The sequence below is a fragment of the Bos indicus x Bos taurus genome, chromosome 8 (assembly GCF_003369695.1).
Source record: "Bos indicus x Bos taurus breed Angus x Brahman F1 hybrid chromosome 8, Bos_hybrid_MaternalHap_v2.0, whole genome shotgun sequence".
Lineage (NCBI taxonomy): Eukaryota > Metazoa > Chordata > Mammalia > Artiodactyla > Bovidae > Bos > Bos indicus x Bos taurus.
In genome coordinates, this window is record NC_040083.1 from 96,672,624 (window position 1) to 96,699,728 (window position 27,105).

Here is a 27,105-nt window from a genome sequence, read left to right on the forward strand (position 1 = left end):
TTGGAAAGTTCTAGAATGAATATCGCAGTTTGTGAAACTTGCACAGCTCTGTGCGCATAGATAGCGATGAGGGGGGTCTTGCCCCTGAAGCCGAGCACTCTCTTCCATCCACGAGCGGCAACACGTGTATGTTCATTAACACTTTGTTACTACTCTTCAGGGCCTCATCTTGAGATGTTAGGCCTTTTGAATGTGATGTTTATTAATGAAGAATAATTGAAAAGCAAACTGGATTTGCATGATTGAGTTTCTTGATTTGCTTTTGCTTTGCTCTTCTCTTCCCACTTACCTTATGCTTTCTCTTTAGGTCAAAATGCAGCCGCGTTGGGGACTGGAAGTTACTATGGCCATAGTCCAGGATATTACAGTCAGCATATTGCCCCTAATCCCAAACCAACAAACAAGTTTTTTCAATGCAAGTTTTGTGTACGCTACTTCAGGTCAAAAAACCTCCTCATTGAACACACTAGGAAGGTCCACGGAGCTCAAGCTGAAGGGAGTTCAGCCGGACCCCCTGTTCCAGGATCCTTAAATTATAATATCATGATGCATGAGGGATTTGGAAAGGTCTTCTCTTGCCAGTTTTGCACATACAAGTCACCAAGGAGGGCAAGAATAATTAAGCATCAGAAGATGTATCACAAAAACAATTTGAAGGAGACCACTGCTCCCCCCCCTGCCCCTGCTCCAATGCCAGACCCAGTGGTCCCACCCATGTCCCTGCAGGACCCCTGCAAGGAACTGCCAGCAGAGGTTGTGGAGCGCAGCATCTTAGAATCCATGGTCAAGCCACTGACCAAGTCTCGAGGCAACTTTTGCTGTGAGTGGTGCAGCTATCAGACCCCCCGCCGAGAACGCTGGTGTGACCACATGATGAAGAAGCACCGCAGCATGGTCAAGATCCTGTCCAGTCTCAGGCAGCAGCAAGAAGGGACAAATGTGCCTGAGGCGCAGAACAAGAACGACCTCAGCCCCACTTCTAACTCCACCTATCTGTCCATGAATGCTGCCAGCCGGGAGTTACCCAACACTAACGTCTCCAACTTCAGGGGCTCCATTGGCAACTCCATCATGAGACCCAATTCTTCTTCCACTTCCAAGTTTTCGCCCATGTCTTACCCTCAGATGAAGCCGAAGTCACCTCACAATTCTGGCCTCGTTAACTTGGCGGAGAGATCCCGTTACGGAATGCCCGACATGACCAATTCTGCTGACCTGGACACTAACAGCATGCTGAATGACTCTAGTTCTGATGAAGAGTTAAATGAAATAGACAGTGAAAATGGCTTAAATGCTATGGATCACCAGACAGTAGGCATGTCTGCAGAGCAGCTGATGGGCTCAGAGGGCAACAAATTATTGGAGACCAAGGGGATCCCGTTTAGAAGATTCATGAATAGGTTCCAGTGCCCCTTTTGTCCTTTCCTCACCATGCATCGACGTAGTATTTCCCGTCACATAGAAAACATCCACTTATCTGGAAAGACAGCCGTCTACAAATGTGATGAATGTCCGTTTACTTGCAAGAGCTCGTTAAAACTTGGGGCTCACAAACAGTGTCACACGGGTACCACATCAGATTGGGATGCTGTGAATTCCCAGAGTGAAGGCATTTCCTCCTCACTGAATGAAGGTGTCGTGTCTTATGAGAGCTCAAGCATCAATGGCAGGAAGTCGGGGGTCTTATTGGATCCCTTGCAGCAGCAACAGCCACCCCCGCCGCCGCCACCGCCACCACCACCACCTCCGTCACAGCCACAACCACCGCAGCTACAGTCGCCCCATCAGGTGCCACCCCAGCCCCAGCTGCCCCCGCCGCCTCCCCCGCCACCTGCGCAAGCCCCACCCCTGCACCCCTACAAGTGCACCATGTGTAATTACTCCACCACGACTCTGAAAGGGCTGCGAGTTCATCAGCAGCACAAACACTCTTTCTGCGACAACTTGCCAAAATTCGAGGGGCAGACCTCAAGCCTGCCATTGGACAGTGAGACAGACAGCCACCCCTCTTCCAGCAACACTGTGAAGAAAAGTCAGACCTCAATTCTTGGGTTGTCCTCCAAGAACAATTTTGTCGCCAAGGCCTCTAGGAAGCTCGCTAACGACTTTCCGCTCGACTTATCGCCCGTGAAGAAGAGGACCAGGATTGACGAGATAGCAAGCAACCTGCAGAGCAAAATAAACCAAACAAAACAGCAAGAAGATGCGGTGATCAACGTGGAAGATGACGAGGAGGAAGAGGAGGACAATGAAGTGGAGATTGAGGTGGAGCTGGACAGGGAGGAAGAGCCGCCGGAGCCCATCCTGGAGGTGCCCACGCCCTTCTCTGCCCAGCAGATCTGGGCGAGAGATGCCCCTGAGCCCCCGAAGGAGCCCAACTTCAGAACTGTTGCCCATGATTACAATGCCACCAATGGGGCTGAAATAGAGCTCACCCTTTCTGAAGATGAAGAGGATTATTATGGCTCCTCCACCAACATGAAAGATCACCAGGTTTCCAATACTACTCTGCTCAACACCCAGACTCCTATCTACGCAAGTGAGCACAATAATGAAAATACCGACTTTAGTGACTCGGGAAGGCTTTATTATTGCAAACACTGTGACTTTAACAACAAATCTGCCCGGAGTGTCAGCACCCACTACCAGCGCATGCACCCGTACATTAAGTTCAGCTTCAGGTACATCTTGGACCCCAACGATCACAGTGCAGTGTACCGGTGCCTGGAATGCTACATCGATTACACCAACTTTGAAGACCTGCAGCAGCATTACGGTGAACACCACCCAGAAGCCATGAATGTCCTCAACTTTGACCACTCGGACCTGATTTACCGGTGTCGGTTTTGTTCCTACACAAGCCCGAACGTCCGAAGCCTGATGCCACATTACCAAAGAATGCATCCCACCGTGAAGATTAACAATGCCATGATATTTTCGAGCTACGTGGTGGAGCAGCAGGAGGGGCTAGGCACAGAATCCCAGACGCTGCGAGAGATCCTGAATTCGGCTCCGAAGAACATGGCCACGTCCACTCCCATGGCCCGTGGTGGCGGTATGCCAGCTCCGTACCCCAAAAACACTCCTTCCAAGACCTTTCCTCCAGAATGTGAAAATCAGAAGGACCCCTCGGTCAACACCGTTGTCGTGTACGACTGTGACGTTTGCTCCTTCGCGAGCCCCAACATGCACTCTGTGTTGGTTCATTATCAGAAGAAACACCCAGAAGAAAAGGCTTCCTACTTTAGGATCCAGAAAACCATGCGAATGGTGTCTGTGGACAGGGGCTCCGCCCTTTCTCAGTTATCATTTGAGGTGGGTGCTCCAATGTCTCCCAAAATGTCCACCATGGGTTCCCCACCCCCCCCACAACCCCCGCCACCAGACCTCAGTACTGAGCTTTACTACTGCAAACACTGTTCCTACAGCAATCGGTCAGTTGTGGGAGTCCTTGTCCACTACCAGAAAAGACACCCAGAAATAAAGGTTACTGCCAAATATATCAGACAGGCTCCTCCCACAGCTGCAATGATGAGAGGGCCGGAGGGGCCCCATGGCTCCCCCCGGCCACCTGCCCCTATGCAACAGCTCAACCGGAGCAGCTCCGAGAGAGATGGCCCTCCCGTGGAGAATGAGATGTTTTTTTGCCAGCACTGTGATTATGGGAACCGGACGGTCAAAGGGGTCCTCATTCATTATCAGAAGAAGCACCGAGACTTCAAGGCCAATGCGGATGTGATCCGGCAGCACACAGCCACCATCCGAAGCCTCTGCGACCGCAACCAGAAGAAGCCTGCCAGCTGCATGCTGGTCTCCCCCTCGGGTGTGGAGCGGGACAAAACAAAATTGCGAGCGCTCAAGTGTAGGCAGTGCTCGTACACCTCCCCCTACTTTTATGCCCTGAGGAAGCATATCAAGAAAGACCACCCTGCCCTGAAGGCCACGGTCACGTCCATCATGCGATGGGCATTTCTAGATGGCTTGATAGAAGCTGGCTACCACTGCGAGTGGTGCATCTATTCCCACACAGAGCCAAGTGGTTTGCTCCTGCATTACCAAAGGAGGCACCCCGAGCATTACGTGGATTATACCTACATGGCCACCAAGCTCTGGGCGGGGCCAGATCCGTCCCCTCCCTCTCTCACTATGCCAGCTGAAGCCAAAACATACAGATGCAGAGACTGTGTTTTCGAAGCCCTCTCCATCTGGGACATCACCAATCACTACCAAGCATTCCACCCATGGGCCATGAACGGAGACGAGTCGGTGCTGCTGGATATCATCAAGGAGAAAGATGCCGTGGAGAATCCCATGTCTTCCTCTGAAGACCTGGTGGGCACTGTGAGTTGTGAAAACAGTATGCCTGGCCCGCTTGCCGAGCAGGAAGGCGAATGCCCTGAGGATGCCAGGCTTTCCCCTGAGAAGACCATCCAGCTTGCCTCAGTTAACCCCGCCATCTCCTCCACCCCATACCAGTGTACAGTGTGCCAGTCTGAATATAACAACCTGCACGGCCTTCTAACCCACTATGGGAAGAAGCACCCAGGCATGAAGGTGAAGGCTGCCGACTTTGCCCAGGACATCGATATCAACCCCGGCGCTGTCTACAAATGCAGGCACTGCCCTTATATCAACACCCGCATCCATGGGGTCCTGACCCACTACCAGAAGCGACATCCGTCCATCAAGGTGACCGCAGAGGACTTCGTGCACGACGTGGAGCAGTCCACCGACATAGCCCAGAACGACGTAGAGGAGACGAGCAGGATCTTCAAGCAAGGGTACGGCGCCTACCGCTGCAAACTGTGTCCCTACACACACGGCACTTTGGAGAAACTCAAAATCCACTATGAGAAGTACCACAACCAGCCGGAATTCGATGTCTTTTCCCAGTCGCCCCCGAAGCTGCCCATGTCCCTCGAGCCCGAGATAACCACTGAAGTGAGCCCCTCCCAGGTCTCGGTGACGGAGGACGAGGTGGGAGAGGAGCCTGTGTCCACGTCTCACTTCGCTACCTCGCACCTCGTGTCCCACACTGTGTTCCGGTGCCAGCTGTGCAAGTACTTCTGCTCCACGCGGAAGGGCATCGCCCGGCACTACCGCATCAAGCACAACAACGTCCGCGCCCAGCCCGAGGGCAAGAACAACCTCTTCAAGTGCGCCCTGTGTGCCTACACGAACCCCATCCGCAAAGGGCTGGCTGCCCACTACCAGAAGCGCCACGACATCGACGCCTACTACACCCATTGCCTGGCGGCCTCCAGAACCATCAGCGACAAGCCCAACAAGGTGATCATCCCGTCGCCGCCCAAGGATGACTCCCCGCCACTCAGCGAAGAGCTGCGGCGCGCCGTGGAGAAGAAGAAGTGCTCCCTGTGCGCCTTCCAGTCCTTCAGCAAGAAGGGCATCGTGTCCCATTACATGAAGCGCCACCCGGGGGTCTTTCCCAAGAAGCAGCACGCCAGCAAGCTAGGGGGCTACTTCACCGCGGTCTACGCTGACGAGCACGAGAAGCCGGTACTGATGGAAGATTCGGAAGAGAGAGGTGGCTTCGAGAAAGCCGAGGTAGAGGGAAACGAAGGGCAGGACATCGAGTGGCTCCCGTTCCGCTGCATCAAGTGCTTCAAGCTGTCCTTCAGCACGGCCGAGCTGCTGAGCATGCACTACACGGACCACCATAGCCGGGACCTCAAGAGGGACTTCGTCATCCTGGGCGGCGGCCCCCGGCTGCAGGGCTCCGCCTACCAGTGCAAGCACTGCGAGAGCAGACTGCAGAGCACCGCCGAGCTGACCTCGCACTTGAACATTCACAATGAGGAATTCCAGAAGCGTGCCAAACGTCAGGAGAGGAGGAAACAGCTTTTGAGCAAGCAGAAATATGCAGATGGTGCTTTTGCAGATTTCAAACAAGAGAGGGTAAGGATATGTTTTGATTTCCCTTCCCCCAGGAGGCCTCTCATCACTGGTGCCCACATGCACTTCTTCGCTGCCAGCCAAACCGCTCCGGGCTTCCTAGTGACTTAGCTTGCCAGAGAGCTCAATAAGTCAATTAAACATTTCGAGCTTGATTATCTCCCCCATTCTCTGCTCACCCTTCTCCACAGCCCCGGTCCTCCTCCCTGTGGTCCCTCCCAAGGCTCCCCAGGGGAGGGTCGGGTGGTTTTCCTGTATTATCCGAGGCCTAGTTCACGACAACCGCTCGCTCTCTTAACCAAGGCAGTTGTGGGCCATCTCTCGTGTCCTTAGTGCTCAGCCATGCCTTGGTTTGCAGTGTCGGCTCCACGAACCAGACATCTCCAGGAATAGATTTTTGTTTTTCTTTTTTTTTTTGGTCAAGAAGTTCACTCATGGCATAGCTCATGCAACGTTTCACCTGCATAGTTGAACGATGGGTTTGAAAGCCAGATAACTGGGTGGCAGTGACGATGAGGCTTCTGCACCAAGAACTTCTCTCCTTACAAGTCATCACCTATTGGGGTTCCGGAGACTTTGCGTAGTCGGCAGCGCGCCTCGCCTCTGATGAATTCATTATGTAAAAATGCTCGCATATATCTCCCTTGGTTTTTAACCTGCTAATCTGCTGTAACATAAAATCTAGTAATCTGCAAGAATAAATGCCGGCCATTAGGGAGGGCTCGGAGTACTGATGGCTACCACTGTATTTTACCAGCCTTTTGGTCACTTAGAAGAGGTGCCAAAGATCAAGGAGAGGAAGGTGGTGGGCTACAAGTGTAAATTCTGTGTGGAAGTGCATCCGACGCTCCGAGCCATCTGCAACCACCTCCGCAAGCACGTCCAGTATGGCAGTGTCCCCGCCGTGTCCGCCGCCGTGAAGGTGAGCACTGGGAAGGTCTGGATGAGAAGTCTTGTATGTGAGCCATTCGTGTTCCTAATCCACGCCGCTGCTCAGAGACACTCAGGAAAGGGTGTCCCAGATGTGGGCATTCCTGAGTTACACTGGGATCGGTCTGGCTTGTTTTGATTTCTTTACAGGTTGGATCCTCCTCATCTTCTGTGTCTCCACCCGGTTGCATTTCGATCTGGTTCCCTTCCACGCAGATAGTTCAGTGGAAACAGAAGATCCGGGCCTCAGGATACAGGAGGCTTTGGGTCACCTTTCTGTGCTGTGTTTGTTTGTGCTTCCAAGTGTTTCGAGCTCCTGAGAGGAGCCCCGTGGGTTCTCTCCCCATCCTCTTCTGCTCCTCCCACCGCCTGACTTCTTGTCTGTCTTTCTCCTATGGTAATGATACAGAGATCCCAGGAGAATGTGTCTTTTAACTTCTTATTCTGGGTCCTCAGAGGAGCATTAAGAAACGTTAAATCTAAAACTGAAAGCCTTCAAGTCACAGTTGACCCTGTGAGCCCTTTGGCCTGATTTGTCTCCCCCATCCCCTTTCCCTATATGTTGCTGAGAAGTGCCTCCCCTCTGCCTCCCACGTGTTATCAGGCCACCTGTTTTGAACATCACAATCTTAAATATTAGTCACTGTTTTAATAACCAAGCCGAAATCCCTGCTTTCTAGGATGTTGTTAGCCACTTCGAGCAGAGAAGTTAGTTCAGAGCTCTGCCCTATCTCTTTGGATACATGAATGTGTTTTTGTCATCGGCCCTTCCCGATCTTGCGTCCTGTTTTGCCATCGTGGCCTGGAGGTAAAGCTTCCGCTTTTCCCATTGAAGACTGGAGCCTTCCTGCTGGCGACACAGCTGTGAGTGGTGCTGGGACCAGCAGTGGCCATGTCCTTGCCCGCCATCGTGGTGTGTCCCAGCCTTGCGTCCCCCAGTCGCTCGAGGGAGACAGAGCACCTCTTCCTGTGTAATCAGTAATCCAAGGAACCACCTCGAAACACAAGCAACTTAAACCCAGGCTTCTCCTTAATTTTTGTGTTGACTATATAGTAGCCTTTGGTCAAGGGGTAATGTTACCATATGTGGGCTAGAGATGAGCATGGTGGCAAAGAGCTGGGTCTTTCTGTCTCCTTCCTCTCCTGAGGGTGTTCCAAGGCTCCTAAATGCCCAAACCATTCTGTTTTTCCTTCTTCCTGCCTCTCTTCCTTTCTCAGAGCCGTAACCCTAACCTGCTTTGTATCAGTTTCAGTAGGATCCCAATTAGAATTTTCTTTGTAAGATGGGAGATAAGGGAGTGAACTGTCTTCAAAAGTGGGAGAGCCCCTCCCTCATAGTTCTCAGACAGTAGCAACCTATGTCCAGATGTTGCCCTCCTATCACCACCACTGCATGAGGATGGCATTTGGGTGTGCCCTTCCTCTAGGGGGAGCCAGAGAGGCAGGGGAGGAAGCCTTACCACGAAATGCCGATGAGTTTGGGAGAATGAAGGGAGAGGAGGAGAGCTGGGGGCAATGATGTTGGATATTTATTTTGTTGGTGGGGCATGTGTGTGTGTGTGGTTCTCTTAGCAGGAGGCTGAAGACCCTTCCCACTTGTTCCTGGATGGACTGGAAGCAGCCAAAGATGCCACTGGCGCCCTGGTGGACCGGGTGGATGGTGAACACTGCTTGCTTGATGGAATGTTGGAGGATGAAACCCGGCCGGGGGGATACCATTGTAGTCAATGTGACAGAGTCCTGATGTCCATGCAGGGGCTGCGTTCTCATGAGAGGAGCCATCTGGCCCTGGCCATGTTTACCCGCGAGGACAAGTACAGCTGCCAGTATTGCTCCTTTGTTTCTGCTTTCAGGCACAAGTAAGTGCTCACCGAGTGCCCACAAGTGGTAACTGGGGAGGGGCGCGGAAGGCCCGAGAGGTTGGAGGAGTCTCGAGACCCCTGTCATGGTTCACGCCCACTGTTTAGCTGGCTATGTTACCTTGAGCCTCAGTCACGTCATCTGTCAAATGGGGCTGAGAACAGGAGACTGTTCACTTGATACCAGACTTGGCAAAATCAAGCATTTTTTTAAAAACTGGAGTGTACTTAATTTACAAGTTTGTGTTAAGTTTCAAGTACATAGCAAAATGATTCAGTTACACACACACACACACACACACACACAAATATGTACACATATTCTTTTTCAGATTCTTTTCCAGTATAGATTATTATTAATATAAGATATTGAGTATAGTTCCTTGTGCTTTACAATAGGTCCTTGTTTACGTATTTTATATATAATAGTGTGTACTTGTTAATCTCCCTACCCCGCCCCCAACTATCCCCTTTGGTAACCATAAGTTTGTTTTCTGTGTCCATGAATCTATTTCTGTTTTGTAAATAAATTCATTTATATCATTTTTTAATATTCCACATATAAGTAATATCATACGATGTTTTTGTCTGACTGACTTCACTTAGTATGATCATCTCTAGTTGCATCCATGTTGCTGCCAGTGTCATTATTTCATTCTTTTTTATGACTGAGTAACAATCCATTGTATACATATGCCACATCTCCTTTATTCATTTATCTGTCAGTGGAAATCTAGGTTGCTTCCGTGTCTTGGCTGTTGTGAATAGTGCTGTTGTGATCATTGGGGTGCATGTATCTTTTCTAATCACAGTTTTCTAAATTGGGCATTTTTTAAAAAAATGATGGTTTGGGAGGAATTGCTATGATGTACACCAGGAAAGACCGGAGAGTACATGAGTTTACTGGTGCATCTGTCAAACATTCATCCAGAACCTAGTCGTCATAAGAGGAAGTAAGTTTCCATTTGGGAAATTAAGTGGCTAAGGAGGTAAAATTAGGACTGCTAATCCATGTGACCAAAGAGTCATTGCTTGGCATTTAAAAAAAAAAAGACCTGGAATGGTAAAGAAGTTTATCGATGCTGGAGAGATGCTTGAAATGTAGTGGGGTTGGGAGAGGGAGCTTTCCACTCCTTGGCACAGCTTTGAAATTGCACGTTGGGTTTTTATGTGAGGCCGTTCAGAGTGACGGGAAGAGGGATGGTTCTGAGATGCAACAACCTTTTGTTGCCTTTCTCTCACAACTGTATGAGAGAGAAATATTCAATAACACATTCTACAGTCTTGGATGAAGGTGGCTGATTGTGAGGCTGACATGCTGTTTATTTTTATCATAATTGAAAATAAATGATGGGCTGTTTGCTTCTTCAAAAAGATAAAGTGCTAGTTAGTGGTTGTTGAAAGGCAAGAAGAGGAGATGCTTCTACGGAGGTTAGGGAGGGTTGCAATGGCTTTTATGATTATACAGGACCTAGTATCTAATCTTTGTCATCAGACTCATGCCCTGGCCTCAAACTAGTGTAGTTCTCACCTGTTCCATAAATGTTTGTTGAACAGCGACTCTCTTTTCTGACACACAGAACCTCAGTAAGTTGTTGTGAATAAATGAATACGCTCTGTTGTAAATGCTTTGGGGGGAATGTAAAGAATAGGACACGGTCGGTGGTCTAAGGGAACTCAGGGTCTAGTTGGATTATAAGTAAAGCAAGCATACAAATGACTGGGCAACATAATGCACATGTCTTTAAAAAATGTATCAATAAAATGCTACAAAGTTTCAAAGAAGAGAGGTGGTACATCCACTTTTGAGGGATCAGGAAGCTTTTATGGAACAGGGAGTTTTGGAGTCAAGTCTTCAAGTCTTCAAGAGGAAGGTAGGACTTGAAGAGTTTGGAAAGGACATATAGTATGAAAGGAAAGATGAGAGGCCAGGGTCCTGAGGAAGAAGGTGACGTTCAGAGGCACTCAGCAGGGGGTCCTGTTGGACTTTCTTGGGTGGGGGCCACAAGATATGCAGGATCTTAGTTTCCTGACCAGGTATCAAACCCATGCCTCCTGCAGTGGAAGCATGGAGTCCTAACCACTGGACCGCCAGGGAAGTCCTTGGTTGGACTAACTTTTAAATGTTACAGTGGAAGGTAAAGTCTGAATACTTGAGACCATATTTGGGATCTTTGAATGTGGAATGCATGCTTTGTAATTTACATTACTGGTCAAAGGAAGACTGTAATGAGTAGGACATCTTAATCACTGACATTTATCAAGCCTCACTGTGTGCCAGGCACTGTGCTAAGTGCCTTCAAGCATTATCTCATTTTATTCTCAGAACAGCCCTATGAAGTATGGTGCCATTATTATCTCCATTTATGGATAAGAGAAGTGAGGCCTTTTAATGTAGAGAAGTTGTGTAACTTGCCCAAGGCCACTCGGCTTATGAGTAATAGCTGGTGTTTGATCCCAGGCAGTCTGACTCCATCGCTTGTGCTTTTGAGTTGGGAAAAAAAAAATGGTGGAGACCAATTAGGAGGGTCATGATAGATAGCTGAGCCCCGGGTTAGAATGGAACTTTGGAAACAGTTAAGGGAAGGACGATCTTCATGGCTTGGAAAAATTGACTTCTTGGAGGGGAGATGGGACAGAGTACAGTACAATTGACATGGAGGTTTCCAGTCTGGTTGACTGACAGCATGGAAGTGTTCTTTCTAAACACAAGGAAATGAAGAGAATGTGTTTTGGATTAAAAAAAATAACAAAACCAACACTTCTGTTTCGGGTTGGTTGAGTTTAAGATAGCTGAAGGACATCCAGAAGGAGGTGTCCTGAGGCAAGGGAAAGTGCTGCTTAGGAGCTTGGGAGAACATTATATATTTAAATGCTAAGAAGTACCGTTCCCATATGAGTCATTTAGAATGGAATCTAGTTCTCTGGGGCACTGATACAAATTAGAACATCTTCCCACACCTTGTTTGGTAGATTTATTATTTTTTTAACAGTAGTAATTATTATGAAATACTGGGAGTTGATTATAATAATTTCTGTATAAGTTGCTTCTGAAAGACTGGTATATAGCAAACATGGTTTTATCAGAAGGCAAGGCCAGCCTTTGGATCACGCAGCTTCCTGTAAACATGCCTGCCCTGGGCCTCCATATTTATAAAGACTTTGGAAACAGACAGCCCATCGCAGATAGTCCAGCTACTTTGAAAGCTCCCTGCCCTGCACAGGTGTTCATGGTGGAATTAAGATTTAAAAAGAAAGTCAGCCCTTTTTACATACAAAATTTCTCTAAATCTCATTTTTGGCGGGGAGGTGGGGAATAAGTTCAAGGCCTCTTTGATAGACACTCCTCACTGACTGCAGAAAACTTAAATTTGTCTGTATTTTACCTTTTGTTTTTGGATGTCCTCTCCTACTTTGCAGTGCTTTAGAGAAGGGAAAATAAGTCCACCAAGACCTGTTTCCACTGCCATGTCTCTCAATCCAAAACCATTTTTGATTTCTTCCTTCCTTTAGCTCCCCCAACTCTTGCCAATCTTTTTTTTCCGGTTAAGTGCCATCCTTGGAAAGTAACAGAATTACTTTGAACAGCTTAGAAATGGGATTTCTGGAAAAGGGCAATGAGAAAATGTTGGATGCTGTTTTTAATCCTGTCATTTCCTTTTTTTTTTTCTCCTTCTACATCAAGTTTGGATCGCCATATGCAAACCCACCACGGACACCATAAACCATTCCGATGCAAACTCTGCTCCTTCAAGTCCTCCTACAACAGCCGGCTGAAGACACACGTCCTCAAAGCCCATGCTGGTGAGTTGTTGTTCGCTGTACACTCGTTCTCTGAATTTGAAATCTAGTAGTCTTTAATTTTAAAGAGGGAAATTTTAAGTCTCTTGCTCCATACACATGAGAATAAGCTTTCTTTGAAATCGTCATGTATTCAATTTTATCTCAATCTAATAAAAATTAAAGAATGGCCTAAAGGCAAAATAATACTGAGCTCCATGTCACCCATGTCATAGTCAATTCATTCAACTAGTATGTATCCACTAACAGATTTTTGCTACTCAAATGGGCTCTGTTTTTTTTTTTTAAGAGAAATTTCTAAATTACAAAGACTTTCTAATGGAAGTGCAAGAATTGGTACATCTACTAAAAGTAATTTCCAACTAAAATAAAGTTATAATCTTAGAAATGTTGAAAGGGGCAGAGAGAAACCAGGATATCTGAGATTTCTCCTGAGATGCCCTTAGATGCATTTCTATGCCCCAGATAAGAAGAGACTTTGGGTCCTGAGTGTCCAGGAGCTGTGCTGACTCTGTTACTCTGTCTTCTCATCGGGCTGGTTTCATGAACATCCCTTAACTACTAATAAGATGTGATATTAATCATCTTATTTAATCCTCAAAACAGCCCTAAAGAGGGTGGATGCTGTTGTCACTCTTCAGGTGAAGCTACCGAGACTCAAAATTAAGTGTCCTGCTCATGTCCACCCTCATGACTCAGATGGTAAAGAATCCACCTGCAATGCAGGAGCCCCTGGTTTGATCCCTGGGTCAGGAAGATTCCCTGGAGAAGCAAATGTCTAGCCATTCCATTATTCTTGCCTGAAGAATTCCATGGCCAGAGGAACCTGGCGGGCTATACAGTCCATGGGGTCGCAAAGAGTCGGACACGACTGAGCGACTGACACTTAACACTTTGTCAGCCACAGAGCCCATTCACTAAGAATTTGACTCCAGAACAAAAACCAAACATCCTTGCACTCACATGGTGCTACCTCTCTCTGTTTTGCTCTTCTCTACTTGGAATATGATGGAGATGCCCACAGATAGCTAATCAGAACTCGGCCGAGAGAGGAAAGACAGTGGCAAGGGGGCCCGGGGGCATTTCCCATGATTCCTCAGTCCTCTGAGAAGCCCGACTGCACATCGGCCTGTGGCTCCCTCTCAGAGGTGTTGACAGCCCTTCAGGAACTTGCTTCAAACACAGAGGGAAAATGGGGAGTCAAAACACTTTAGAATAGCTACCAATACTATCAGAGATTCTTCTAGAGATCAAGTCTTCTCCATGAGTTTCTTCAGCTAAGGATTTAGAATACTAGTTGAATTCTAGTTTTATATTGTTTACTTTTTTATTAGCGTATAATTGCTTTATAGTGTTCGTTAGTTTCTGCTGTACAATGAAGTGAATCAGCCCTATATAAACATATATCTCTTCCCTTTTGAACCTCCCTTCCACCCCTCCCCACCACGAATTCTAGCTTTAAATTTTTCAATCAGTTAGAACTTTCCCGTCTCATTTATTAAATTCCATTGTATGGTTATAAAAACTTGTCTCTTCATCCCCTGTGGAAATAAGACCATCTCTCCATTATTTCCTGAATGCTGGGTTCTGTTGAACTGTCTTAATGGAGTAAAACTACTGAAGCCTTAAGTTCACAGCAGTTGTGGGGTAGGGCAGGGGGTGGTCGGCAGATTAGCTGTATAGGCTCTTCTCTGTTAGTATTTTTATATCTCCCAGAACATTTTACTAAATTCCAAGGAGTAAGAGGCTTTGGGGATCAAACCACTCTTTCCTAACTGGTGTATACTGTAAATTATTCAGCTGGGACACCATCCTCAGAAGTTTTTCCTATAGATCTCAGCCTTGTCAAAAACACTTTACCAATGGGAGTTGGGTAAGTGATTTGGCCTGTGGGAAGGACTTAAAAATAAAGTGCCACAGGCTACACACTGACTCTAGGGCACTGAGCTGAAGCGTATATTCTTGGAGCTGACCAAGCAGACTGGCCTTCTGTGCTCACTGGTTGGCAAGAAGAAAGCATCCAGAGAGAGTGGAAGCAGCGTTATCTAGTTCTCTACACACCTGGGACCACTGGTATCTATGACACAGCTCAAGTCAAATCATTTTCCAAAAAGACTCTTGACTTGTCTGTTCTGCTCGATAGACTTTATTTTAAAGGGTAAAACCAGATACCTGGATTGGAATTCTCTCTCAGGTTATGCCACTTACGACCACCCATCAAGGTTCATGTAGCCGTCTTTGCACTGAAAAATCGAGAAGTGAAATAAGAAGAGCAGTAGTATATAAAATGACATATATACTTATTATTTTAATTGTTTATTAAAATGTTTATTTATTTGGCGGTGCCTGGTCTTAGTTGCAGCATGTGGGATCTAGTTCTTTGACCAGGGATCAAACTTGGACCCCACCAGGGAGGGCCCTGTATTTCTTATGTTAGTAAATATCATTGTTCATGCCCAGCATTATCCTGTAGCTCCCAGGCCATGGTTTGCGGAGCGTGGAATTGACTGATGTTCTTGTTTGGGTCCTCTGACTTCTTTGCGCTTCCCTTCTGCTTTGGGCTGTAGCATGTTGCATCGTTCAAGGTTTCGTGTGGGTCTCTTCAAGGCTTTCTTGGAAATGCAGGCTGTGGGGGTCATCAGTTGTAAGAAGGAGGCTGAATGCAGGACTTTGGATGCTGGGCTCGCCTCACATGAAACCACTCAGTAATTTTCCACTTAGTAATTAGGTGGCAGGAAGGTAACCATCACAACAGGGTGAGAGCGAGGATGGAGGCTTACCTGCTCTGCCTTGCCTTGCTCTAGTGAGCATTTGTCTGTAGCACATCAGCAGCATCGTCCTCAGTTCACATTCACTGGTCCTCTCCTCTGGATTTCACATTTTACCTTAAAAATAAATTTTAAAAATACATGTTCGTTAGAGAAAATTTGAAAATGAAAGAAGAAATGCAGTAGCCATTCACAACCTTATTATCTAAAGACCACTGTTATTAATATTTGACAATATTTCCTTTCAGCCATTTCTTCTGTAATTATTTCTCATAGTTATGATTATAATTTAATGTATTATGCCTTTCTATTTATTTTTCTGAGTATCAGAATTTTATTTTCCTATGTATGACCAAATCTTTAAGAATTAATTTTAATGAATAGTAATTTATCAAGAAGATATACCCACATTTACTTAATCATTTCCCTGGGGTTGGAGACTTAAGTTGTTTCATCCCTTTTTTAAGCATAAATAATGTATATTTCTAAATAGAGATTTCTAAGTATTAATGGATATTTCCTTAATATAAACTCTCAGAAGTGGAATTATTGAATTTCAAGCCTGAGCTTTCTAAATTTATTGTTGTTAAAAGCAAAATTGCTGTCTGAGTTGATTGTACCAGTGTTTGTCTGTCCAATGACGTATGCATGCCCATTTTACACCCTGCAGTTCATTTAAAAGCTGGCTTAGGGCAAAAGTAAATCATATTCTCATTTAACTTGATCATAGTGATCTGTGCTGTATTTCAGTGGTATTTAAAACAATTAAAAGGAAAGTTCTTTTAGAAAACAAACTTATGGTTCCCAAGGAAAGAGGGGGGATAAATTGGAGATTGGGACTGACATGCACACTGTTCTATTAGATAACTAATAAGAGCCTCCTACTGTTTAGCACAGGGAACTCTACTCATCACCCTAGAATGACCTATGTGGGAAAAGAATCTAAAAAAGAGTGGATATAAATATATATGTATAACTGATTCACTTCGCTGTACAACAGAAACACAACATTTTAAATCAACTATATTCCAATTAAAATTAATTTGAATAAAGCAAAAATACTTATTTCTACTTAGGGAAGTGAAAGTCGCTCAGTTGTGTCTGTTTGTAACCCCAAGGACTGTATGCTGCTGCTGCTGCTGCTAAGGCACTTCAGTCGTGTCCGACTCTGTGCGACCCCACAGACGGCAGCCCACCAGGCTCCCCCTTCCCTGGGATTCTCCAGGCAAGAACACTGGAGTGGGTTGCCATTGCCTTCTCCATTGTGTGAAAATGAAAAGTGAAAGTGAAGTCGCCCAGTCGTGTCTGACTCGTAGCTACCCCATGGACTGCAGCCTACCAGGCTCCTCCATCCATGGAATTTTCTAGGCAAGAGTACTGGGCCATTGCCTTCTCCGAAGGACTGTATAGTCCATGGAATTCTCCAGGCCAGAGTACTGGAGTGGGTTGCCTTTCCCTTCTCCAGGGGATCTTCCCAACCCAGGGATTGAACCCAGATCTCCCTTATTACAGGCAGATTCTTTACCAGTTGAGCCACAAGGGAAGCCCAAGAATACTGAAGTGGGTAGCCTGTCTCTTCTCCAGTGGGTCTTCCTGACCCAGGAATTGAACCAGGGTCTCCTGCATGGCAGGCGGATTCTTTACCAACTGAGCTATTTCTATTTCAATGCCCTTTATATTGAAAATATAAAATAAATATAAAAATATATGAGCTACACAAAGATGCACACATGTTAATGTATTTATACACCTCTGTTGTTTAAGAAATCACTTTGACTCATTTCTGTACTGTTGATCAGCTAGGGAAATAGTTTTGTTCTCAAGTTTGTGAACTGGTCCAAAGAAAACCGCACACACAGGATGTGTAAAATCCAGAAGGCCTAGAGTCATCGCGGAAGTGAGTTATGAGGGTGGCACAATAGTTTGCACTGAGTGACTTGGTGCTGGGAAAGCCACCCATCAACCCTTGGAATACGAATGAAGTGTATTATTTTCTGTGCATGATGCAAAGGCTGAAATGAAAACTGACATAGTCATTTCTGTTGTACAGACAGAGGGAGAGGGGGGAAGACTTTCTGAGGGAGCTAGCTAGACATTTGATTTCAGGCTCTGCTGGGGAATCAATTATAGGCTCCTTCGCTAAACTGAGCATGGGATGAAGAGGGACCAGGTCACTTGATGCCGGGGGGTGGAGGTGGGGGGTATTGCCGAGGGGTTGATCTGAGAGGGTTCTCAGGAACCAGGCAGCTTGAGGCGTGCTCCCTGGAGTGAACTAACCGCGTTATTTCCACCCGCCTCCCCCCTTCTCCCCTCCTTCTCCTCTGCTGTCCCCGCTGTCTTCTCCAGGTGAGCATGCCTACAAGTGTTCTTGGTGCTCCTTTTCCACCATGACAATCAGCCAGCTGAAGGAACACTCCCTCAAGGTCCACGGAAAAGCCCTGACCCTCCCCAGGCCACGGATTGTCAGTCTCCTCTCCTCGCATGCCCACCACTCCTCCCAAAAAGCCACCCCAGCCGAAGAAGTGGAAGATTCCAATGGTAAAACCGGGCTTCGAAGCGGGCATCAACCATTGGGGTGGTGGTGGATGGGGATTAACAGCCAGGCCTTCTTTTTAGAAGAAAATCGTATATGAAAACGTGATGGTTCAGGTGAAGGAAGAAATGTGAAAAGGTTGGAACAGTATAGACTTTGGAGGTGGAGGGTGAAGTGAACTGGGTGAGCATCTGTTTGGTTCCGAGACAAAGCATGTCTGCATTGCTGTGTGTGCGCAGCTTATGGAGAGAGCGCGTGTGTGCTGGGTTCGTGTTGAGTTCTTCCTTGGTGGTTGAGCGCAGGAAGGTGAGGAATGCTGGGCGTATTTCTTTGTTTACTTATTGGTATGTATGCTGTGAAGTGTTTGGGGGTACCAGATGTATACATTAACACAATTCAGAGTGGGAATGGAAAGGGTGAATGGTGGGGATGTGTCATTTTGGGGTCACCTTGTGATTTTTTTTTTTTTTTTATGGCTGAAGAATGATGAGGAAGCATCAGTTGAAGGGAGGGAGTAACTGCCCACTTTCAGAGCTTCACAGGCTACACCCGGGAAGCCCTGGAGGGAGTCTCCTCATTGGCGGTGTAATCAAAGCTGTACACCAGAGAGGATGAGAGCGAGATGGCCAGTGTGGCAGAGCCGAGCAAAGGATGGTTTGTTTTGATCAGCCCAAGAAACGGAAGGGTGTTGATTGCTCACCTCAGATGACTGCAGAGTCACATGCTTAGGAGAGGAAGAAGTCTGTAGATTCTTGTTGACATAGGAGACCTAGGAGCTGCTCTCTTCCATGACCTTCTGGTGTTGACTGCCTTCTGCAGCATCTCTGGTAACCGGTTATCTACCGCCAGCCTGAATACTTCTCAGGTCAGGGAACAGACCGTTTCCCAAGCAAGGTCTGTCGTTACGTCCTTGGTAGGAGCTTAAAGGGCTGGCTAGAAAGTTCATGGGCCCTTCGGAACAAAGGCTTGGCTTTGAGTCTTATTTCGCTCAATGCCAGTTGTGTTTTCCTGGGCAATCTTAGCTTCCTACACTCAAAGGTCAAATTGGATGATGATACCTACCCCTTGATGACCTTGAGAGATTAATAAGAAAAGATATACATTTAATAAATGGTCATTTTATTCAGCAATTTACATCCCTGGATTGCAGTTTTGGTCTTTGAGGCCGAAGCATGAACTTGGGGTTACGTTTAATGTAAGGGTTTAAAAAGATAGACTTCTCAGGTTACCTGAAGATCTGACAGCCCCAACACGTCCACGTGGTCTGACTATCTAATTAGCAAAAGAGTAAGTAATGAACCTTCATTCAAAAGGTCTGAGCAGAGAAAACTGGGAGGAAAAGGAAAGGTAAGTCCTGGGGCTAAAAGCTCCCTTTGCTGAGTTGCAGAATTTGGTGGCCTTTCCTTTGCCAATCAGTAAACACCAGGTTAAACGTAGTAACTCCTTGCTGGTATTCCTGTCTTGAAGGACTTCTGTTTAACAATGAAGGTTTGTTATTATGATGGTGGCTCCTGATGAAGTGAGCACACTTACCTTCTCTGCTGATGTGTGGCAGTTTAGCCTGTGTTTGTTGTTGGTGTTGTTTTCCAGGAAAATTTAGAGTCTCAAAGCTAAGGGGGCGGGGTTGGGAGATGGGGGTAGGGAACACATGTGAAACACTACAGAAAATGTCCCCATTGCACCTTGAGATTCTGTTCCTTGGAAGATATTGGTATATTACAACAAAGGGCAAAATAGAATTTTATGTAATTGTAAGGTCTTCACATGATAACAAACACTCACATGATTGTTAATGACTTGCTTTTATCTGAAATGGAAGCTATGTTTGTGTAGCCATTTGGGTAAAATGGGGCTTCCCTGGTGGCTCAGGTGGTAAAGAATCTGTCTGTAATTTGGGAGACCTGGGTTCGATCCCTGGGTTGCAAAGATCCCCTGAAAAAAGGAAAAGCTAACCACTCCAGTATTCTTGCCTGGAGAATTCCATGGACTGAGGAGCCTGGTGGGCTACAATCCATGGCATCACAGAGTCAGACATGACTAAGCAACTAACACTTTCACACTTGGGTGAAATAGATCCACCCAAGCACCATTCCTCACAAAGGCTTTTCCTGGGACATTTGTCTCCATGGTTCACCTTCTTTCCCCTTTGTCCTCCTCTCTTGGAAGGTGGGTCTTAGTCTCCAGCACATGGACATCCTGCAGACCACTCAGTGTATGGCTCACCTTCCTCTGCGTGCGTGCTAGCTAAGTCACTTCAGTCATGTCTGACTCTTTGTGACCCTATGGACTGTAGCCCACCAGGCTCCTTTGTCCATTGGATTCCTCAGGCAAGAGAACTGGAATGGGCCGCCATGCCTCCTCAGGGGATCTTCCCGACTCAGGGATCAAACCCGTGTCTCATGTTCCCTGCATTGGCAGGTTCTTTACCACTAGTGCCACCTGGGAGCCCTCCCATCCTCTACATAGGCTAAAAAAGAGTCAAGTTCAGTCAGTTTCCTGAGCCTGTACTCTCTGCCAGGAGCTATGTGATGCACAGAAGAATCATAAATTAATACAGTATCATTCTGAATGCCCCGAAGTTCAGAATCAAATGTTTAGAAGATATTATCAGCATGGTTTTGAACTAACCACAGCTCTTAGCCTGAAGCCTCACCTTTTTGAGGGGTGATTTCTGATTCTTGGAAGCTAGACAAGGTTAGGACCTTGGGAGAAGGGTGGTTTCAGAAACATGATGAAATGATATTGGCTAACTCTCTGTGTAACACAGGTAGTCTATTAGCCACAGGGAGATAAGTTGCAGTATTTAAAAGTGTTTTTCTCTTTCTGTAGAAGAAAGGATAATGAATGTAAACACTCTGGGTGGCCACTCTAGTGAGGCTTACACAGAACTCATTGGATCTGTGCTGATTTCAATGTATGTAAATAATCTGGATCAGTGGGTCAGGAGTGATTGTTTAAGTGGGATGAACCTAAAGGTTTAAGGTGGGGTAATGCACCCCACTCCAGTACTCTTGCCTGGAAAATCCCATGGACGGGGGAGCCTGGTGGGCTGCAGTCCATGGGGTCACTAAGAGTCGGACACGACTGAGCGACTTCACTTTCACTTTTCACTTTCATGCATTGGAGAAGGAAATGGCAACCCACTCCAGTGTTCTTGCCTGGAGAATCCCAGGGACGGGGGTGCCTGGTGGGCTGCCATCTATGGGGTTGCACAGAGTCGAACACGACTGAAGCGACTTAGCAGCAGCAAACAGAAAAAAGGTTTCAAATGGGCTCTTCTCATTAATGGATAATATGGAAAGAAAAATTAATAGTTTGTCCATTCAATCAATATTTTCTTGAATCCTTTCTATGTAGGTGTTGTGTGATTCAAAATGCCCAAGAATGACAGAAGAGGTTGAAAATGGGCAGGCTGTTTGCTGGGGAACCGATTGGTGGATTCCTAGAAATGGTTACATCTGGGGGACGAAAAAACAGCTGTGGGGCTAGACAGTAGCCTGTAAATCATGCCTTGAATGGTGTTTGAAACACGCATGTGAAATCCAGTTGCACATTTTAATAGGGAGAAGCTGTGGGGCCGTTGGCTCTCAGTTAAGGTTTCCCACACTGCCAGGTCGCTCTGAACACAAGAACCAAAAATGTGTTGCAGGCCTGGGGGGAGTAGAGATCCGTAAAACCAGGGAAATCACCAGTGTGTCCTTGGCTTTCTGATCCCCTAGTGAGACATGTGAATAAAACGACTTGACATGCTCGCTGCTGTTTGCAGTGGTCAAATGTTTGCAGTCTTGAGAGTGAGCCAGTCTTTTCCGGCAGAAGGAAACTGCCTGAGCAAGAAGGTTCTTCCTAAGCTGCTTTGCCTCCCAATCCAGAGGGGAGCCCTACAGGGGAGAGAAGGGAGCCCTCCAAGAGAGCGAGGGAAGCCAAGAAGGCAGCCGTGAGAAGGTGGGGGGTGGGGGTGGGGGCTGATTGCTTTCCCACTGCCTGGCCACACACTTGCTCTGGACATAAACTCTTAGACTCTGGGCTGTCAGTCTTGACATGTCTCACCAGCATGTGGTCTCTCTGTGTTCTCCATGATCTGTGGTTGGAAAGAAAAGCAGTGCTGCTTCTGTGTGTAAGATAATGGGAAATGACACATAATTGCTATTCTAAACAATGCATTAAGTTGAAATCATAAGGTTGTCAACAAGAGGAAGTGTTCTGCTGTGTTTGTGTTTACTGGGTTCCTTCTGCCATATAAAATAGAGGACTGGGTTGTATCAAGCTTTTTCTTGGACTGCTTTCAGGACAGAAAAACACACATATCCATATACCTATAAAACAAGAGACAGACTTAGAACAGTGTCGTTTCATGATGAGGTTTGTTTAGGTCTGAGTAGTTCCCCAGGGCCTGGGTGGTGGATACATAATTTGAAATTCAGCTCTATCCTTTGTAAGAGGTCAGGCCAATGGTGACATTCCATCTTTTTCCTACTTTCAGTTTCTTTCTTCGCCCCGTCCAGTTATGCCGCACAGAATGGCCTGCTTTAGGAAGCAGCTACTGTGGTGCGCTTAAAACAAAAATCAGACACTAAGACCATGTGCAAAACACATAAGGTATATGAGAATTAAGACAGTTTTTAGCCTGTGCCCTAATGGCAACCTAGGGAAAACACCCAGAACTTTTGGTCATGAAATCCTTCTTCGTGTAAGAGAGCTCCATATAGTCCACCCAACAAGAGATGTCTTTGCTAGTATGAATTGGTAGAAAAACATAAGGAGCTTCGTGATTTTTTTTTTAATAAAGCAAAGGGTTTTCTGTTACAACTTTTCAGTTGGCTTTTCAGTTATAAACTCTAGAATGATATTTGATCAGCAGCATTTTTTATCAGGGAATCTCTCCTCAAAAAACCACAGGCACTTCTCATGTCGTATCAAAATCTAAGTTGTCTGCATTGCATACAGACTTTACCACTTGGTCACACGTTCTCCATCCTGTGTGTTCTCACCAACAAATCCTTATGTTTCCAACCATCTCTGTACTAACTGCACCCAGCACCTGAGGTCATCATTTCCATTTCTGTGCATTCGAAGGAGCTCTGCTGGGAGCTTCGAAGAATTTCCTGTGTGCTTCTGTCTGCCAGTCTCTGACTTTAACTTCTGCTAAAGACTGACATTTACCAGCCATTGGGTACTCTGATTACTCATCCATTGATGATCTTCTTGGTATTCATTTGTACTTGTGGATATGCTTTTGGTTCTGTCCCCTAATTTTCCAGTCGAAATAGTTAGATACTTATACTGACTTCTTTTAACTGGCCAACAATTTCTTGTAGGCATCACAGTTTTGCAGTTCAGTTAGTTGTTCTCCTAACATGTCTGAACCAAGCTGTACAAGGGTAAGTTTATTTCATTTGCATTTAAGAGGCAAGTTCAAAAGATAAATGATCCAAAGATGTAACCTTAGGGATTGCTGTAACAGAAACTTTCTGACGCATCAGTCTGCCAAGAGGAAACAATCTTCCTTGACAGAGTATTTTCAACTTTATTGTTGTTCGCTGGATAACAAGACCTTCTGTAGAAGTGGGAAACTGCAGGTTGAGACAAGTTGTAAGCCTTTCCAGTCCTCAGGAGGAGACAGAAAGAGTGGTGGTGCTGGGGACATGGGCATTACAAGTGTAGTCCCCTGGTAGCAGAGCCCCTTAGAGCAAGCACACATTATCATTTGGCCCTGGAATGGAGTAGCTTTTTTTTGTGTGTGTCTTTGTCCGAAAGCATAGAGTGTTTGGTTGTAGTTAAATCCAATTCAGAGAAGCTATAGAGTGAAACTAACCAACAAAACTCATAGATTAATAAAAAATTTTTATTCTGCTTGAAAATTCTGCCTGCCAGTGTTTTGACATAATATATGAGTTAGAGGAGGCTTGTTTTGCTTGATTTCTACAGGCTATAAATCAAGGATTTGGCAGACTTTTTCTGTAAAGGGCCAGATAGAAAATACTTTCAAGTTTGTGGGCCACAGAGTCTCTGTTACAACCATTCAACAGTGCCATTATAATGGGAAAGCAGCCATAGATAATATGTAAACAATGGACATGGCTGTGTTCCAATAAAACTTTATATGCAAAGGCGTGAGCATGGACATGGATTTGCCCTGTGGGCAGCTTGTCACTCACCCCTACCATGGTGAGTGGAAAAAATTATAGTAGAACCCATGAAATTAATCCCATCTTTAGTAAATGTCATTATAGACCTTTATAGTTAACATATAGGCTATTCCTAGAGGTCACTTAAAATATAACTTGACCTAAATACATGCTTTGTTTCATATATGATATGTAAGACATTAAGTAGAGCTTTAAAATATTAGTGTGTGAATTACACTTAAGCTCAAAAGAAAATCTTCTCCAAGAATTGTATTGAATCTAGCACCAAACCATCAATTCATTTAACCTTGACTGCAGCAATACTTAACACTTAAAAATTAAGATCTGAGATGCCTGCTTTTTGAAGAGAAGCTTTTCAGATTTCTAAATAGGTAAGACATAAAATACAAACTTTAAGAGGATCCAATTAGTTGCTAGGACATCAGAACCTTCCACACAGGTTCCAGTTGGCGATCAGATTTCTCTTGGGGTGAAAGAAAGAAGAGGTGGTTTCTTTAAAAATGACAATAATGAAATGGAGACTCTCCAGTGAATAATTGTGAAGTACCAAGATTTACATCGTTTTTAGCACATGGGATATGAGACATAATTTTAATGGCTTGGCCATAATTTTTAATGGGTTCTGCTGGTCTTAAAATTATCTGGCCAGAGAACACTAACCTTCCATTTTTGACATCAGAATTTCTACATTAAAATGTGATCTCAAGTTTACTTTAATGCTTATTATGAAGAGTGGCATTTCTACTATAAAAACCTAAGACAGAGTCTGTAAGTCCCGGGGTGCAGAGCAGTACAGGTGATTCCGCATCTTCTGTTTGATATCCAACAGTCTTTGGTGGTGAAATTATTAGACCTTGCCCCCGTCAGCAAATAGAAAGCCTCCAAAATTATCACTGCCCTAAAGTTGAATATCATGTGATAGACCCTTCCCAAGAAACCCACCTGCCTGAGATGGGTTTTTGAATTAGCCACATGGGTCTGTGACTTTTTGAATTAGCCACAGTTTCATGTGCCAAGGATGGAAAAAACATTTCAAGTGAAAGCTTTCCATGTCCTGGGAACTCAGTCAACTTGCCCATCTCCCTCTTCCCATGCCAAGAAAAACATTTGTTCATCAGAAATACAAGCATATACTACCCAACTCATTCAGAGCTAGTTTCCAGCAGCTCCAGAATTTGCTGCATAATTCCACAGCTTACTGTTGGTTGGAGATTACCTTAAGGTCCTCCAGAACCTCAGTGTGGGAAATATCTAAAAGGAAGAAGAAATTTATTCTTTGGCAGAAAATGCATTCAGTTGTTAGTCAAATCATCTGAAATTATTAATCTCAGTTCTTTTTTGAAAGAAAGAATTTTTCTTTGTCCTATTGTTGCCCACTTCAATTTTTCCCCCCCTGGAACCAGAGCTAAATGTTTTAGTGCAATTATATTGAATATAAAATCCCTCAAACTCTTTTGAGACTTCTTGTGATTCATAGATCCTCTCCTGTCTTCCAAATTCTGTTCTGCGCTAGAGAATTTTACACAAGTATTGGATCTGGGAGGATGAGTATGTGTGAGCCATGATTCAAGTGGTAGAAATCCTGGGACAGCTTTGCTGGAACAGAGGGTATGTCCTGACCAAGATGGGCATGTGAAAAAGAATTCTCAGAGCTGAGATGAGAAGAAGATGCCAGAAATAACCTTCTCCAAACAACTATTACTTATCTTCTAAATTATGTGAGTTTTGATTGTATGGCCCAGTATGTCCAAATGATGCACATGTTTTTTCATTCATTCATAATCCTAAATAATAATATCCTATAGAAAAATCCAACTGATAGTAGTTAGAAATAGTGAGATAAAGAATGGCCAAAATGATGGGAGCGGTTCAGGTGTGAACAATTCTGCTTGCCTTTTCCTGAAGTCAGTCCCTTGCTGTTTTTGCCCAGAAGGGCCGTGTTCCTATCAGAGGGCTCTTCTACTTTGTAACTAGTTTCAGAGTCATCAGCCTCAACCCAAAGGAGGTGTTTGGCTAAGAGGGCAGAGCCCAGCTAAGATATTATTTACCTGTTCACTGCTCTTGGAGAAGTCATTCCAGGGTGAGGCTCTCCAGCTCCTTAGGAACAAAGAATATTCTTATGTGCCTCGTGTAAGCCACCCTCCTTATATCATCTGTTATGTTCGTGTTCTGTGAGCCCTCCAGCAAAGCTCCATGATCACTACAATGAGCAAGGCAGGACCTTCCTTCTAAACCTTCTCTGTAGTCCTTGATTTTTAGCACTGCTGGTTGTCCACTTCCCGCCCCCCTCCACACACACACCCAACCCCGACTAGTTTTAAAGTCAACCCTTCTGGCTTTTTATAAGGATTCTGCCTGTCACTTTGTTTTGAAGTGATAAAATTATTACAATTTTTATTCTGCTGATTGCCTTAAATTTACCATCAGATTTAATATGTCTAATGAGTCAGAGGTACAGATTATTAGTCTTATTTTATAGAGAAGGAAACTGAGACCCTGAGGGCTGAAATGATGAGTTCCAAAGTCACAAAACCCATATGTGGTAGACCTTGTCTGAATCCAAAGCTCACGCCCTTAACCTTTGTTCCATTTCATCGAAGACTTGCAGCAGAAACACATAGCCATAAATGAGCCAGAGTGCTGAAGACGCAACCTCTTCTTATGTGTCTGGGGGCTCTGGAAGTTTCCAAAGGAAGCTGAAGCCAAATTTTATTGTTGATTGATATTTAGAGCCTAAGTTAATAGACACATAGAATTAAGTTAAAAGAGCAGAATATAATGAATGAGATATTCTGCTTGCAGATTTTATTGACTATAGCCATAGAAAAGAGGAGGAATTGACAAGTCCTGGAGGGCTTCTTGACAGATGTGGGGGCTCAGGCTGAGCCTTGAAGGGCGAGTAGGAATTTTACAGCTGAATGGAAGTCCATTCTGGTAGGAAGAGTATCAGAAGCGAGCAGACTTTGAGAAGAAGGGATCCTGGGACAGCCAGGAGACCGGTCTGGCTGGAGTAGGGGCTTGTAGGGAAGTTGTTGGGTGGACAGTTGGCAAGGTGACGAGAAGTAGAACCAAAGTGTAAGGGTGATTAACACCAGGAAGAGGCCTTTGAATTGTTAAGGGACAGGCTAAACAAGGAAGACCAGCATAAAGGCCCT

The 27,105-nt window shown here is 45.5% G+C and overlaps 1 protein-coding gene across 8 annotated transcripts in view; it reads left to right on the forward strand.

Annotated features, from left to right (window-relative positions):
- Window positions 1-27,105, forward strand: part of ZNF462 (zinc finger protein 462) — a 157,418-nt gene that overhangs the window by 61,364 nt on the left and 68,949 nt on the right. For 4 of the 8 annotated variants that reach the window (XR_003512380.1, XM_027550445.1, XM_027550443.1 and 1 more), the window contains exons 3-7: window positions 308-5,916; window positions 6,671-6,835; window positions 8,416-8,702; window positions 12,388-12,506; window positions 17,618-17,809. Coding sequence is in view for 7 of the 8 variants with exons in the window: in XM_027550445.1 (XP_027406246.1) it covers window positions 308-5,916; window positions 6,671-6,835; window positions 8,416-8,702; window positions 12,388-12,506; window positions 17,618-17,809 (6,372 nt within the window). In the remaining variant the exon portion in view is untranslated. The other 4 variants (XM_027550446.1, XM_027550447.1, XM_027550449.1 and 1 more) reach the window with 4 other exon arrangements.